The sequence below is a fragment of the Abramis brama genome (assembly GCF_963993115.1).
Source record: "Abramis brama genome assembly, chromosome: 18".
Lineage (NCBI taxonomy): Eukaryota > Metazoa > Chordata > Actinopteri > Cypriniformes > Leuciscidae > Abramis > Abramis brama.
The window spans coordinates 19475442-19492714 of NC_139980.1; the positions used below are offsets into that span (position 1 = coordinate 19475442).

Below are 17273 nucleotides of genomic sequence, written 5' to 3' on the forward strand. Positions count from 1 at the left end.
AGCTTGTCACTGTGTATTTTTTTTTAATTTACTCTCTGTTTAAGTTCCTCAGTGACATAATTCAGAAGTAAATTATTGCCCAAACATACCGCAGATGAAACATAACTACGACAATGACAAATGGTAACTGTTTCTTATCTCAGCGCTGACGAGGTTCAACCAATCACCGTTTAGGTTCCGGGATCGCGCAATCACCTGATCTGATGAATGACAGATGTAACAATGTAACTCGCTTTAAGCTCGGCATGGCTACTGAAGTTGACCAAAACACACTTATAAGGGCTCTGAAAGAACTGAAAAGATTTGGTAGAACATCGTTGGATAATGTGGAAAATGATGTGGCTAAAGGTATCCTAAACAATATGAGATTTTGTACGTCTTATGGGTGCTCAAATAGGTAGCACAATAGGTAACATACAGTATGTGTGCAGTGTGCGTGTGTATACATTGGGGTTCAAAAGTGCGAGTCTATGAAAAAGGTTTCTGCTTCGCAGTGTTTTATAATGGGCTTGTATAATTATAATTTACTCTTGAATTTTCCGAATACATGCAGGATTCACATATTTATTACTGTTGTTTAGGTGGTTCTTCACAAGAAATTGTAAATAAGAAAATTCGTCCTTTATTTGGTCTGATGTCAGCAGGGGCCAAGTTCTTTAACTGGTGTGTATACTTGTCTTTAAACATTGCCATGGTGCATGTTTGAAGTATTTTGTTGTACTACAAAATGATAAACTCCATCTCATGATATGACGTTTTCTTTCAGTCTGGGTGTGAAAAACCAAAAGGAAGCAGAAGGTTTATGGGAACAGTTTTTTCAGTGAGTATGGAAATATTCTCTCTGGAACCGCTAAACTGTTTAATTTACTGATGTCCCAGGCAACCCTCACATTTATTAATGTAATAAACAGAATAATACATAGTGACTATGTAGACTAGAAAGTAACTATTATATTTGTAGACGATATTGGACAGATTAATTCATTGATTATAATTAATGTTATTTATTAATTTATCGTTTATAAATATTAATCATATGCATAATAAATGATGATCCTATCTGTCATACACAATTTATGACATTTAAAAAAAGTTTTAAAAAGTGCTAATTTTTTTAAATAAAAATGGGACAAATAATTACATAATAATGTAGTCATAATTTAAGTAGCAAATGACAGCACACCAACATATACTGAAGCGTTATGTAGAAATAAATAAAATAATCAAATGTAAAATAATAATATGTTCTGTTGCAAGTTCATATACTTGATCTCATTTTTTTCTCATGGTTTATTGTTGAGCTGTCAAGCTTTTTTGCATAGTTGTTTGACAGATGAAAACTGTAACAATGTATCTTACAAGGTTGCTCTCACTTGAAATGTGTCCCCACATTAAGTCCTTGAATTTGAGGGTATTGGACCTGGAAAGTTCTTGAAAGGTCCTTGAATTTGAAGTTAACCAAGGTGTGGGACCCCTCATAGTAATAAAAAATCCACTACTAATCTGTGCCCTTTACATTATACATTAAATATTGGGTATCAATTACATAAAAGTATAAGGATAATAGCATTATCATTTTATTCCTAATTTAAACAGAATCACAGAGGTTCGAGATAATGTTGAAGGCTTACTGCAACTGGAAGTAAGTAATATAATTTTATTATGATTTCTATGTAGCCACGAAAGGGACATGGTGATGGTATAAAAATGAGATGGGAGGAAATGCTATATTTTCAATGCCTTTGCATTTCCTTGCAAAACTATTGCGAGAGAAACACTGTAATGTGTATGTTCTGTTTTGTTCTGTTTTATTTTCATGGTGTTTTGTTTTCCATGTTTGCCTGTCTTATCTGCCCATTTTCCCTTGGTTACTGATTATGTTCACCTGTCAGTCATTATGTCTCCCCATGTATTTAAGCCCTGATTTTTCCTAGTTCTGTGTCCGGTATTGTCTATGTTTATTTCTGAGTTTATGTGTTGCTAGTTCTCCTGAGTTTTCTTGTTCTGGATTATTGGGTTAAAGACCCAATATTTTGTTTTTTGTCATATTCAAATGAGTTGTGCACTTCAGTACAGCAATATATGACAAGCACAAAGTTTCTTGGGGCAACGCAATACTTTTGCTAGAGAACACAAAGTTTTGGGGGGAACGCAGTCCTTTTTTAGAGAGAACGCAAAATTTTTCAGGGGCAAGCAACACATGTGGCCTGCATATACACTAGAGTATGGATTCTTCCAAGATCTAGACACCTTGGTTTAAAGGTTAGGGAAGAACAGGAGGTGGCAACGGGGAGGTTATTTGCCCTGTCTTTTTTCGTCAGTCTCTTTTCAAATACAGGGGCTCGCTCTGGTGCGAAGAAATCGCAGAGCGAGCTTCAAGATCAAAAGCGGGTCCTCAGAGTCGGTGAAGTCAACTCTACCTGCAAACACCATGACCGAAGTTGCCGAGTTGCCATGGGGTGCAGGAGCTTGGCTCTCATCAAATAGAGCCAAGCGGGATCGGAGCTTGCAGAGATTAAACTTGTCGCAGTGAGCACAGTAAGCCCCCTCAAGGACTTGCCTCACATGCTCTTCACCCATACAGATACACGTTGTGTGAGTCGCTGCCTGTAATGTATCACAGACACGCCGTCACACATCTCCTGAACTTATTTCCTGACATGGTGGAATCGAAATCCTATCTTTGTCAAACACATACACAAAGCAGCAAACACGCGCTCACACATACAGCCATTCCCCGTGGCTCATAGGATGTGGATGTTCACACGAGTTCACACTTACATATAATTAGATGGAGTAAAGCTTTATGCGTATTTGGCGTGCTGTCCGGGGGGAGTGCTCTGATCTCGGAATTTGGCCCGAACCCAGAGTACTTCCCCTGTGTATAGAAGTGATTAGAACTAGAAGTGTAGAGAAGGGGTGGTGGAGAGATGCTGATAAACTGTCAACGAACAGAGGTAAGACTGCTGTATCTCTTATCGTTGATTGACTGAATGCTCTCCACTCGTGATAGTGTTAATTATCTGAACGTGCTTCTGAAGACAAAGAAGCTGGCAACACACTGACATGGCGTCTATTTATGGTTTTAGTGACGTACTAGGCTACGTTACGTCATCATGCTCAGCTAATCGCAGATCGCCGTGTGTAAACACGTGCTTCAGACACGGAGCATTCCCATAGCCGTTGTTGAGTTCCACTCAAAGGGGAACGCAAAAGTTTTGCAAGTCAACGCAAAAGCATTGAAATATAATATTTTCTCCTATCTCCTATTTTTTCCATCACCTTGTCCCCTTTAGGGGCTCCGTAGATTGCTTGTTTTCAAATGATAAAAAGTTTTTACCTTAGTATAAGGGTGTGTGAGTGTGTGAATGTATGTTTGTTTGATTGACAGGTGGAGTGGGATGGTTTTTTGAAACGTCTGGATGTTCAGATGCAAATGAGCGACACAATTCTTTCCCAGTGTCCTGCAGCCCAGACGCTCAGCTCAGATACACGGTTTATACACGTCCAAACTAAAGAGTGAGATAAACACATGATATGATCACTGTTCGTATTCAGTGGAAGCCACAATCCAGAACTACTAAACAGGGTTATTCTGCTGATGAAACAAAATGAAGGCCAGTTGCAAGAGTTTATTACTCTACATCACAACTGTAATTACATCAGTGTTTAACTCGTGGTTATATATTCAAAGTCTATAAGATGTTTCTGAATGTGGGAGCTAGTTGTTTCACGAGTTTACACTTACATATAATTAGATGGAGTAAAGCTTTATGCGTATTTGGCGTGCTGTCCGGGGGGAGGGCTCTGATCTTGGAATCTGGCCCGAACCCAGAGTACTTCCCCCGTGTATAGAAGTGATTAGAACTAGAAGTGTGGAGAAGGGGTGGTGGAGGGATGCTGATAAACTGTCAACGAACAGAGGTGAGACTGCTGTATATATATATACCTCTTATCATTGATTGACTGAATGCTCTCCACTCGTGATAGTGTTAATTATCTGAACGTGCTCCTCACAAACTTTGTTAATCAAAACATCATTTAGAGGTATTACATTTGTTTTGCCAGTTATGTTTAGTAGCTTTAAATAAATTTAATAGCATTTCTGTGTTTGTACCTTAAATGCCATGCATTGTGAGAATGATAACTTTTACCTGGTATATAATAACCAAGCAATTTGTTGTTGTTGTTTTATAGATAATCCATACGCTATATCTATAATTCCACTTATTTCTCTATATAGTTAATGATCAATGTTTTGTAAAGATAGTATCGGTAGGTGAAAAGAGATAAAGATATAAGTGTCTTATACTCGCCAAGGCTGCATTTATTTGATAAAAAAAACAGTAATATTGTGAATTATTATTATTATTACAAATTTAAATAAAATGTTTGTATTTTAATATACTTTAAAATGTAATTTATTCCTGTGATCAAATCCTGTTTCCAGTGTCACTTGATTCTTCTAATCAGTCTAAAATGCTGATTTGCTGCTCAAGAAACATTTCTTATTATTATCGTGTTAAAACAGAACAGTTTTGCTGCTTCATATTTTTGTGGAATAATCTTCAGGAGTCTTTGATGAATAGAAATAAGTTTAAAAGAACAACATTTAGAACCCTTCCTGGAACATTGTAAATGTCTTTACTGTCACTTTTCATCATGGCTTAATAAAAGTATTAATTTCTTCCAAAAACAAATCATGCTGATCACAAACATTTCAATTTCAATTCAACGCCCTGTGGTTGGGGCTATTTGAGTTTAAATTCCAGCTCATTGATTGATATGACATGTGTGAACTGTAATGTACATCGTGGTTGTCCTGTACTCTTGCAGGAATGTGTCTCTGAGTCAGTACTTGGGGAAGGGAGAGAATCTCCTCCTTGTGCTTCTCCGGCATTTCGGATGACAGCCGTGACGAGACCACCTGACTGAGCTGAAGGACAGCAAGGTAAGACAGCCTGTCATTAATGAAGCTGAAAACTGCACAGCTGCAGACCTCTGACATTTCTGCTTATGGAGACATGCTTGGAGAATATCTTTTGAAAGCTTGTTGACCCAGCTGTGGACTTGGCAAAGCAAAATATTGCGCTGCTATTTTGTAGAGAATGTTCCAAAGTCAGCATTGCCGTTTTCTTTGAATCATTAACACTGTTTCTGGTTCTTTCTCATACAGAAGCGTCTGGAAGCTCAGTCATTGCGGGTGCTGGTGGTCTCGTATGGTTCTCTTGAAGGAGCAACGTTCTGGCTTTGTCAGACAGGCTATGAGTTTGACATGCTGTTGGATGCAGAGAGAGTGGTGAGAACTATTCACTGTGCAAAAGCATTATTAGTCCTTTCTTAGCCTAATTATAAGCTCTTATATACAGTAGTGGCCAAAATTGATGGTGATATTGTTTTTAATGACCCTACATTCAGTTTGATTAAACCATCAACAAACAAAAAGCTCACAGGAAAAAGCATACATTGTTTAGAAAAAGAATCAGTTATTAATATTTTGTTGGTTCTCTGTTGTTTTTGCATGTGTTCATAATTTCTTTGTATGACAGTCTGGCCAAAAATTATGTCCGCACAATTTGGCATGTTTCATTGTGTTATCACAAACAAAACAATTGACTCCAAGCACAACTACGCAAAATGCTTACAAAAGTGTAATTATATTTGAATAAAGGGTGAAGATGTCAATTTTACAAGGCCGGACATCACTTTTGGTCACTACTGTATAATTGCTTTAAAAAAAGTATTCCTTTATTTATTATGCTTTTTTTCATAGATTTTTGTTTTTTGTCCAGATTTGGCTGAATTATGTTGTAATTGACTTTGGTTATTTTCTGTCTATGATTGGTTACAGGTGTATCAAGCTTTCGGTCTGGGTTCATCCATCACCAAGGTGATGAAGTTTAAGATAATGCTCCACTATTCTGAATTTCTGGCCATGAACCGACAGTCACCTGATGTGCCACCTCAGTTCATTGATGATCTATTTCAGGTGACACTCAGAACATTTACTGAAAAATATTATGTAGGCTACAGAACATAAGAATGAAACACTGACTTGGTTGGATTTCGTCCCATGAGTTTGTTATTACCCTGATTTTATGGGATAAGGGCAATGAAAGGAAGATTGTTAGACTGCACATGGGGTTAGTTACATTGATCAAACATATATCAAATCTGCAATAAAATCTAACAACGATTTAACTTCTTAAGCTCAAATCATGCTACAAAACTGTATTTTGCAGGCAGGTCTAGTTATACAGTAGACTTGAGCCATATTAATGTAATTTTCCACAAATAGGATGTACTTTGACGTACCATTTTGGCCCAAAGGTGTTTACCTTCTCGCCTGTGTCCAAAAAATTTAACAGTATGTCACATAATCTGTTGAATAGATATTCAATTCAATGTTTATTAAACAATTTTTACTGAACAAATTTTAATGACCAAAAACACAATATTTAAGTATGTCCTACACCTTGGTACTGTATGATTTTTTTTCCTGGAACATTCCTTAAAACTGTGACACAAGAATTTAAATAATTTGGACACTTTCTACAGCATGGTCAAGACAAGTAGCCTAACTAAGTAAATAATTCTAGTGTAGAAACATATAATTTGTCCCATTAAGATTTATTTAATGTTTATTGCAAGAAAATACAATCACGTAAATAAGGGCTTAAACTGCATTTAACACCAAATTTTGGTAGAAAATAAAACAATAACAGAAAATAAAAAAGCTGATATAGTATTTCGTTTGACATCCTGATGTTAACCATCAGGATTTTCACTGATTTACTGAAAGAGAAGAAGAAAAATGTTTATTAGGCTATTTGTGGAATGTGCCAAATTCCAAATATTGCATAATACTCAGTTGGAGAATAAACATTTGTCTTCCTGTAGTCTAGGACTCTTGAAAATGGATTAAAAGCCCTCTCTCTCTCTTTCTTTCCCTCGCTGTCTCAGATGGGAGGTGATTTTGTGCTGGACCAGGGTGGTAAAGTGATATTTTCCTACCGGTGTAAAAGCCCAGTGGACAGACCATCAGCTACACAGATTCTGGCTGCCGTCTCTGCTCATTCTTAGCATTCTTACGTCCTGGAGAAAAGGGGCTTTCAGGTTTGGTCTTTCTGCTATGTTGAACTGCTTCACTTGCTTCCTGGCCATCCTCATTAGAAGTTCCACTTCCTGAAAAGTTATACTCATTCATGTCCATGCCAGACTTTTAGATTTCCATTTAGAAAGAATAAAGTTTGTAATATTAGCCATTCCAGGCCCTCGGTTTGGCATGGAGTTGCAACTATACTTTGTTCTTTTCCAAGGCAAAGTCTGCCCTAAATCATTCCACTTATCAGTAAAATGTTACAATGGGAAGCTGATGTTTTACTATGAGACTCACACTAAAGGGAAGATGAAACAAATATAATTTCAGAGTATAGCTCCATAATATATAGTAGTAAATGTGAAGAAACTTCCCACTAACAAAAATATGTTCTAAGAACATTCCCATTAAGTTATGAAAACATTATTTCTGAAGGTTCAAAACACAATTTTTTTTAAATGTGTTAAAAATGCATTTTTTTTCTTGGTTATACGAATGTTAAGGGAAGCATTCCATTTTGTCATTCTTCAAACATTATGGCAATGTTACTTTTGAACGTTCTCTGAATGTTCTGGAATAAGTAGCAACATTTAGAAAATGTTAAATAAACATCCAACTAAAAAGTTTCATGAAAAAGTTCCATGAACGATGTATAAATAATGTTTTTGTGCTAACGTTTGGAGAACACTATAGAGTGCTGCAGGGATAACGTCAGAACCCTGAAGACCAATTAGCCAAATTTATAAATAAAGCATGTGGTAAACATAACTTGACGATACTTTGACGTTTTGTTCTACAATGTACACTGCACACACTCACACCCCGAACTGTCTCATCTCATATAGTTACTTATTAATTACTTCTTTAATTAGTTACTTCTTATAGTTACTTAAATGTACGTTTTCAAAAAAGAACATAATTTGCGCTTTCACTATGGGTGTGTGTAAATTACGTTGTAGAACAAAACGTCAAAGTATAGTCAAGTTATGTTCACCACAGGCTTTATTTTACACATAAATCGAAAAAAAAAACATTATAAAATCCCACAGGAACCAGCTGTGAATTAGTCTTTCGGGTTCTGACGCCATCCCAGCATAACTCTATTAAAGACCAGATAACTCTGATGAAACATTCTATTAGTGTTCCTGGAAGAATGTTTGTTCATAACGTTGAGAGAACCTTGCCAGAATGTTCTCCGTTAGCTGGGCTGTCACTGACTTTACGCCTTAAATGTGTTGCTATAGGTTGGCTCCACAGATAGACAGCTCCACCAGAGGTTGTATGGATGAAGATCTGACTCAAACTCATACACTTATGAAGAGTCATCTCTGATGGATATTTACACCCTCTGGTCATCGCAGCTGCTCGTCTGTTGAGTTAGCAGCACTTATATTACACATTAACCAGTGTCTTGATTAAATGAAGTAAGATTGTTAACTTAATTTTATTTTTTACAATTATACAAGCATATGAAATGATATAATCTTAAGTTGTTTAACTACTATTTACTGTGAAGGGTAAAATGTTTACAAAAAGAGAAATAAAATATGTAACTGGTGGAATTTCTTTGATAATTGAAGTCCACCAGAATGAGAATGGACTTTTATCCACCTTTCAGCATAGATCAAGAGTTTTATTTCACTCAAAACATGTTTCAGTAGTTGTCAAGTGAATCAAGCTTTTAAAACAAATACTTGACGGTTGAAACAACAAACCATAATTCCAAAGAATTTTTTAGAACAACAAAAAGAAAACACATTTCTCTTAAGGGGTTTGAACTGAAGTCAAAAACAGCACTGTAATGTAATGTCAGAACCAGGGCAAATGTGGACCACCAATGGAATAATGCAAACATTAAACATCAAAAAGATTTAAAAATTCAGTATGTTTCACTGTTTTCATTTTTCCATGTTTTTCAAACTGTACAGACAAAGGATTCTGATGTTTTGTGGCATTTTAGTTTATTAGCTTTAAAAGCCATCAATAGGCTATTGTACTTTTAAAGTCCCCCTGCAGTCAATAATTTTATCTCTTATAACTCATCAAAATAGCATATTTAAATGTTTTTTTTCCTGTGAAAATAATTTCTTTATGCCTTAAAATAGTTTGAATATAACTCTTGCTTCATTTAAAATACGTGGAAATATGAATATGCAAATTAGCCCGTCTCTACTCACTCACTCAAGCTCCGAGATCCACTCAGTCAACTTTTACTGTAGTAAACGCTGCGCAATGACAGGTGGAAATATTGGTTTAATTCAGCCATATATGTTTCAACCAGAAACCGATTCAGGAGAAGAAGAGGACAAATAAATTACACAGGGTTCTCTACTAGTGTTTTATGTATCACTTTCTACAACATCGAACACATAACAGTAATTGATATGATTAGCTTTTGCTTGACTACATTATCAAACAGCTAATAATGTGTTGCTAATGTTAGCCTACACAAACCATGTTCCCATTCGCCATCTCAGAGTCAGACAGCTGCCTTCTAAAAAACAGCATCCTCAGAAACTCTTTGAACATAGAAAGTCAGTGGAGAAAAGCCCCGCCCCACATGTTGACGGGATTGGTTACATGTTTGTGATGGCAGGAAACGGGCGTGTCAAACCGCGTTTCTGGTTCACGGCCGTTTTTAAGGGGAAAATACTCAGCAATTAGTACTGAATTTGCACATGGTTTGTCTTAAAGCATACACATGTGGTGAAAACACCACATCTACATATAAAGTTGATTTTAAAAGTCTGGAAACTTTTAACAGATTTACGCATTTTAAAAATGTTCTGTATTTCCTTTCTTTACATCGAACAAGATCCCTCTGGAGAATCATTTCCTCTTGATCAAAGCCTGTTCAAAAACAAGGGCATTATCATGGTATCTTGTTCAAGCTAATCAAAAGAGCTTTTCTTAGTGCTGTGTTGAGCTAGTAAGCAGGTATATTTAGCTTGTTAACGAAGGCTAACTGAACACACAAAGAAAAAGGAATTGTTTAATTTGACCATTTTTTAGCTTCTGTGGTATATGATATTTAATATTTAATTTAAAAGGCATTAACATTTTCATGATTATGACTAAATACAGGATAAAATTATTTTCTATCATTTCTAGCGAGGCAGTGAATAAAGCACTTATAAAAGTTGTCTCAACCAATGGAATCACTTTGGGCTTCAATGGGAATAAGAGGCTAAGGCCTAATATGTCCTGTTTCAACATCCTGTTAACATCAATAGGAAATCCATTTATCAAAACATTTCATGGGATCTGTAAATTCACTGGCCTTAATTCTACATGTGCATAATTCTCCAGTTTTTATGAGTTTTAGTGAATAGCAGCTCTTGATATATTAAACAAAAAATCAATAAGAAGAGAGCTGGACTGTATAGGAATTGATCACGGTCAAACGTCAAACTCGCACAGATAATACATGCGTCTGTCACAGTAGGTGTCCCACCAATCTCCATCATCTGAGGACATGGCTACACAGTTCTCTCGTTTCCCACCATCTGGCTGGCTTGACAGGAAGTGCTTCCTCCATTGGAAGTAAGTGACACGGGTTGTGTCCTCAAATAGGTAGAGGCCTTCGGAGCGCTGGTCGTTAATTCCAAGCCACACAGGCCAGTTTCCATGGAAAACTGATTTCACATATTCAGCCAAAGCTTCCTGCTCCTTGCGATCTCGTGGCATAGCCATGCGTCCTCCCCGCTCCTGGCACTTCTGGGATGCGTCTGCATAGGTCTCATACACACGATATGCCAAAACGCATTTGTAACCCATTTTACGGCCTTTCTGACAGCCTGGAGCAACATAAATTGACTGAATCAGTCATTTTCATTTTTTTAAATAAAGTACAGCACACAGACGTTAAGTTTATGAGCGTCAAGTGGAGTAATGCCATCAAGATTTGCTTATATGTATATATATATATATATATATATATATATATATATATATATATATACTTTAGGCCCCAATCAAGAGATCAGAACCAGTATTGGCAACGTGTGGTTTTCCTCTATAACATTCAGATCTGGGTTTGGGGCTGGCATTAGGAGTTTTGTGTAGGAAAAGTTGTTGAAATAGGGACTTGAGCAGGGGTGTCCAAACTTGGTTCTGGAGGGCCACTGTCCTGCAGAGTTTAGCTCTCCAACTTGCCTCAACACACCTGCCTGGAGGTTTCTAGAATACCTAGTGAGACCTTGACTAGCAGGTTCAGGTGTGAAGCTGAACTCTGCTGGACTGTGGCCCTCCAGGAGGATCAGGATTAGACACCCCTGGACTACAGTTTAAGTAGGGGTTAAGATTTGACAGTTAAGCAAAAGCCGCTTTCCGACCGGAGGAACCTTTTCACAGTTCCTAGAACTATTGGCTAAAGTACCCAGATGTCGGCGGGTTCGCACCACAGGAACTAGGAACGATTTTAGTTCTAGGAACTCCATTTGGAGGAACTAATTTAGGTCCTACTTCAGAGTAGGGTCTAAACCAGCACTATAGGAACTACCTGTGAGGTTAGTGTACGCTGACTGACCAAACGCACGCGGAACACCAGCACCCGCCATTTTTAAAACAGCTATAATGTAAACAGACAGATTATATAGCCTATATATTTACTCCAGAAACTAACTATACAAACATGGAAAACAGTGATAGATGGGTCTCTAAACCTTTATGCTGAAGAGAAAATCCAACGCAACTTTGAGGGGACCAAGCCAAACATGATTATGTTTATCTGCCCAGCTAGCAACACTGGACATCAACCACACGGCATAGGCTTGGCATACTTTCTATAACAGTTCTATCTAATAACATATTAAACAGTACTGTTAGACAGATCGCTAACTAATAAACACAGAGAATGCGAGCATTATTTGCTCTGGTGTTCTCAGCGCCGCCAAAATAAAGGTCCGTCGCGCTGTCAGAATAAAAGTCACCGTGCTTGCGTCACTCCCTTACCCCTCCTACCAGTTCCTATGGCCACTTGGCCAGTGCGAACGCAAACAGCAAAACCGAGTTTGGGGGAGAGTAGTTCATAGAACTGTTTAGAAGTGGACAGTTCCTATAACTAAGTTCCTGTAACTACTTGGTCGGAAAGCGGTACAAGCTTGGTTGGAAAGCGGATTAGTGTTTAGGGTAGGAAATTAGGAATTGGGGTTAGGTCTGAAAACTGGATGACAGTATCGTGGGTAAAGTACAGAAATTATAATAGGAGACAAGTGTCAAGGTTTGAATTAGGAGTTGGAGTCAGAGTTTTAAGATGGGAAGTTCAGGGCTGGAGTTAGAGATAGGAGGTTAGGCTGCAGGGTTAGGGATGGTTCACACAGAACACGTTTTTGCTTTGAAAAACGCAAGACGCAAGTCTTGTGACGCTTATTTTAACTTGAGCACCACGTTTTTAGAACGGAGTGTCATACGCGAAACACTGCAAAAGATGCAAGATGCGAACGCAACGGTAAAACACGTCCATCTAGCGCGTTTACAATAATGGAAAACAATAATGGAAAAGTTGCGCAGTGGAATGGAAAAACTCATTCTGTGTGAACGGCCCCTTAAAGGAACACTATGTATCTTTTCAACCTTCATAATATATTTCCAAGACCCTTGTGATGGTACATCGACTTACAATAGGTTGAATGACGCGTCTGCCATAGCCTGACGGGGTCTGTATCGCTTTTACTGACACTACGTAACTTCGGGGTTCGGGTAGTAACCCAAGCACAAAAAGAACTACAAAATTCGACTGCTTTACGGCATACGTCACTTCCCCCACCACTTCCTCAAATTTGGACGTGAGCGTTTATATACTGTCTATGGACGTGAGAGGCCAACCAGCGTTTGTTTTCGGCTTTCGTGCGTATGTTTTTGTCATGGGGGCTGTTTACACCTGGCCACTTCATGCGTTTTCTCAGATCGGATAGCTATCTGATCGTGAAAAGACCAGGTGTCCTCAGAAATGCATTCAAGACGGATTTGAATCCGATCGCTCAAACCACTTCAGGAGGAGGTCTGTGCCGCATTCCAGACGAAACTGGACAAGTGTAAATGCATCTGGTTGTTGAAACCACATATGTAAATTGTACTCCTCCCAAAAATGTTAAAAAAAATTAATAAATAAACGTGTGAGAGCGTGTTATAGTCTATGTTATTGCCAGATATGACGACGCTACTGGAACACGCATTACCGCAGCTGAGCATCGATTCATCAAGACAACGTGCAAACTATCGCAAATCAAAGTAAAAGTAAGTCGCAGACGCTTATCACACAATCATCATCATTAAAAGTAAAGAAACGAAATGATCTTACCAGGGCTGTTACTGCTCTCTCTTATTGCTGTCTTTGATTTTGAAATTTTAGCTGATGATCAATAGCCTAAAATGCAGTTCATATCTGTTGCTTTCGGTGACGTGCACTCCATTAAATCTGCATATAGCGCGAGAATTAAAGATCGGATTTAAATCCGTTTCGCAAAAACACATTTATGTGACCAGGTGTAAATGGAATCGTTTTGATAAATCAGAAATCCGCATGAAGTGGCCAGTAAATAAATCTCTTATTTGTAAACTTGTTTGCATTCTGTTGTATGTTGTTGCGCTTGCTTGTAGTATGTCATTTTTTTACATGCTGTTCATTCATTTATTGCTGATAATTAGACCAGTCCAATAATTTCCACATATGTCTAGCTAGCTTTCGATTATCAGAACTGTTAACAGACTTGCTAACAAACACTCGTTTCTCTTACGTGTTTTTTGCGTTATAGTTTATAGCTTGCCTCACAAACTAGTTTGCCAGCTGAACTCAGGTGTTGTGAGGTGTATTTATCACGTAGTCCTGAGGGATATCAGACGATGCTGTTGACGTTGATTCTTGCAATTATCATGAGAACAGTTTTCAATATCTCACATAAATATCAAGACATAAATAAGTCTACGTAGAGGTTGGGGGGTGGAGGGGTATTTACGACAGTGCAGGTATTCCACAGCGACTCTAGGGGTCGTTGTTTGACAAAAACACAATTTCACCACAGTGTGCCTTTAAGATTGGGTTAGGGCAGGGATGTCTAATCCTGCTCCAGGAGGGCTACCTTCCAGCAGAGTTGAGCTCTAGCCCAGGCAACTGTGTTAGAGCATAAAGCAGGGTGCACACTGTGCGATTTATAATAGTCCTTTACGATTGTTTCTTGTCAGACTTGTATGAACATGATCCCCGATGTAATCCATGTCACACTGTAAGATCTCAGTTGTCATTAATGTCAGACTGTACAACAGTCAAGATGCATTAAAAACGAACGCACACAAGAAAACAAGTCTGGAGTTTTACATCATCAATCAATGATGCATTCGGTGACAGAGCTGCGTTACACGCGAGTCATCCTGCAGGACTGCGAGTCAAATCTTCTGACACTACCAGAATTTCGTCTGAAGGAAAATTTGATTGCAACGGTCAATCGGCGGACATGACAAACTAATGATCAAAGACTTCAGATTTGAGTCTAGGATCAGAGGAATCTTTTAGGATTTGCAAAATGTGTCTCAGACAACCAAATCGTGGCAAAAAACGTGCTGTATGAACCCGGCTTAACTCTGCAAGAAAGTGGTTTCCTGGAGCAGGATTGGACACCCCTGGGTTAGGTGAAGTGGTTAGAGATTATGGGTCAGAGTGAGAGATAGAAAAGTCATATTTCAGATTGGAAGTGGTTTTGTTAAAGAGGGCAGGAATAGGGTAAGATGAAAGGATAAAGTTCAGAATTTATAATTGAACCCACTGACCCTCTAGTCGTCCAATCTCTTTGCGGTTGTCCTTGCAGTAGGACGAGACCTGTTGAATGGCATCCTCAGTGTCACCTAGTCTATTGTCAAGACGTGAAACTCTTTCCAGCAGTTGTGTCACTTTAATGTCCAATGTGTAATGTCCCACATTAAGCCTGTGGATGGCCTGATCCATCGCTGCCAGTCTAGACACTGCAGAAATGTATAAATAGACACGTTTGAATCAAGTCTTTCATTAGTCAGCTATGCAGCTGCATACCAGAGAATGAATAGGAATATTAAGAAACTTTTAGAGGAGGAAGGGGTTGACGGGAAGGTAGCTGATGATATAGTATGTCTGGATCCTTGGAGGGCCTTCAATAGCAGGGTTTTTTTTTTTTTTTAGATATAATCTTACTAAGGTCATCAAATGACTACAATGAAATAACATGCTCACGTATCATTATATAGTTCACATGCCCAGACTATGAAATACGACCACACTAACAAGCCTTTATTTGTGCAAGTCAAGACACGGGGTGCAAGTAATTTGCATATATATCCATTCCGTTGCATTAGTTTTGGCTTGATTTTCTGGTACTTCAGATGCAAGTGTGTAAGTGAAATGAGTGATTGGGTAACACACATATGTAGGTGTAAGTGCTCTCCATGTCGGAGACGGCAGTGGTGGGTTCAGGTTCGATGATATCAGGAGTGTCCCCGCGCCCTCTAACCGTCTCCTCATTGAACTCTCTCGCCTGTTGAATTAAACGACAACAGAACCTCCATCAAAACCAGACTTAAAGAATATTCTATACACAACTTTTACCAATATTTTTGCCCCGATTAATGGTCTGGAAGAGTCAAAGCTTTTTGAGCTGATTTTAGAACACATTGTTTTTATTTGTCATGCGTCTCCAAGCAACAAGGCAGATGTTCCTGCGTGAGTTTCTGTTTGGAACAACTTGAAACTGTGGTAGTGGGTGATCCTCAGTTTTTCCTCTGTAACTCCTTACAAAGTCGGAAAGTGTAGTGTTTTAAAATCTGTTTAAATGTTAAAAGTTGTGTAGTGTATTACAGCCTTTACCTGATACTGAATGCATTATCATGGGCAGGTACTTGAAATAATGTGATTGCAGATCGAGGATGATAGCAACCAGAAATTAATACTCATGACATTTACCCCCAGCGTTGCATGCAATATGAATACAGAAGCAGGTATTGAATTAGCCTCATTCTAAAGCAACACAATAACCCTTAGTATAAAACCATAGTGTTGCAGTACCATGGTACAGTGATGGTATCATACAGTAATAGCATGGTACTTTGATGTATTCCAGGGTATTTACATAATACTCCAAGGCACTGGAAGGAATAGTATTGTATTAGCATCATGGTAGACATTTTCTCAGTGAAACTTAATACAAATCATTAATCAAGCTGCCACCATTAAACATGGATGATTTCCCAGAAAGTAAAGGTAAACTCTTAACCTGAGTCAGATCAGCTGTTGTGACGGGCGATCTGGTGCTGCTGTCGGCAGAGTCGCAGGAGGACAGAGCGCTGAAGCCCACTACAGCTGCCAGAATCACGGTTGGAATCATCTCCACTTCAAATCACTTCACTTCATAAATCCCTTTCTTCTTTTCAGCCAGCTCTCTGTCTTTTTGTATTTATACAGACCCAGATGTCCAGCTCTTCTGATGTTCATTTAACAGCAACCTTCTCTCTGTTCACATTGCTTTCAACCTTCTCTTGCTTTCTCTCGCTCTCTCGTTCACCTCTTTACAGCTCTGTTTTGTTTTAGCCTCCTCCCTCTCTGCAGCTGTTGGACACTTTTCCTCCTCCTTTCACCTTATCTTAAAGTTTCCTTTTTCTTTCTTTCTGTTTTCTTTCTTTCAGCTGCTTCATCCTGAGCGTATTATACCCAAACACATTCCTCCCACTTCTATTCTTTGTGCTAACATGGCAGTTTTACCGACTCAGCTGTCTCCCTCTTACATAAACATTTAACTAAACATTCATTTTCTTCCCTAAGACTAAACTTCCTTACAAACACATTTGTCAGTGCTTTGACCCTTGGGAACATGTTGTTCTGTTGAAGTCAACGGTGGCCGAATGACAGGAAAATGTCTCACGTCTCATAACCAGCTGAGTCCTGTCTCCACTCATGGAAGGAATTTGGGCTTCTCGTCCTCAAACAAGACACTTTCATTCTCTCTTCCTCTTGAGGAGACTTTGGAAGGAATAAGGATGTAATAATGGAGTTTTGCCCAAAATAACCCAGTTCATTACGTAACTCTAACTAAACAAATCTCTCCCAGATGACTGTCTAGACATGTATACGGTACAAGGAACAGATCTAGAAACAGATAAACAGCTTAGATATCTACCTTTAACAAATAACAATTAGAAAGAACTCTTTGAAACT

General features: G+C 38.3%; 2 protein-coding genes across 2 annotated transcripts; one reads left to right on the forward strand and one right to left on the reverse strand.

Moving 5' to 3' along the window:
* Positions 1–193: 193 nt before the first annotated feature.
* Positions 194–8981, forward strand: selenol (selenoprotein L). The gene is made up of 10 exons (XM_084090310.1): positions 194–348; positions 582–663; positions 767–820; positions 1597–1642; positions 3392–3519; positions 4837–4951; positions 5177–5299; positions 5852–5989; positions 6964–7116; positions 8344–8981. Exons 1-9 carry the CDS (start codon positions 204–206, stop codon positions 7081–7083), a joined length of 951 nt encoding a protein of 316 aa, XP_083946436.1. The 5' UTR covers positions 194–203; the 3' UTR covers positions 7084–7116; positions 8344–8981.
* clec11a (C-type lectin domain containing 11A) lies at positions 8712–16857 on the reverse strand. Its single transcript, XM_084090311.1, has 4 exons — positions 16336–16857; positions 15489–15600; positions 14864–15055; positions 8712–10896 (listed from the first exon to the last, which is right to left on the reverse strand). The coding sequence occupies exons 1-4, from the start codon at positions 16444–16446 to the stop codon at positions 10499–10501; spliced, it is 813 nt and encodes a 270-aa protein (XP_083946437.1). The 5' UTR covers positions 16447–16857; the 3' UTR covers positions 8712–10498.
* Between the last annotated feature and the right edge of the window lie 416 nt (positions 16858–17273).

Bases quoted from the DNA above. Each gene is read 5' to 3' on its own strand.
- clec11a (XM_084090311.1), bottom strand. From the start codon at position 16,446: ATGATTCCAACCGTGATTCTGGCAGCTGTAGTGGGCTTCAGCGCTCTG. The intron at 15,056-15,488 runs GTGTGTTACCCA...ACATTTCTGCAG, and splicing joins GAGCACTTACACCTACATAT to TGTCTAGACTGGCAGCGATG. The intron at 10,897-14,863 runs GTCAGTGGGTTC...ATGTTGCTCCAG, and splicing joins AGAGATTGGACGACTAGAGG to GCTGTCAGAAAGGCCGTAAA.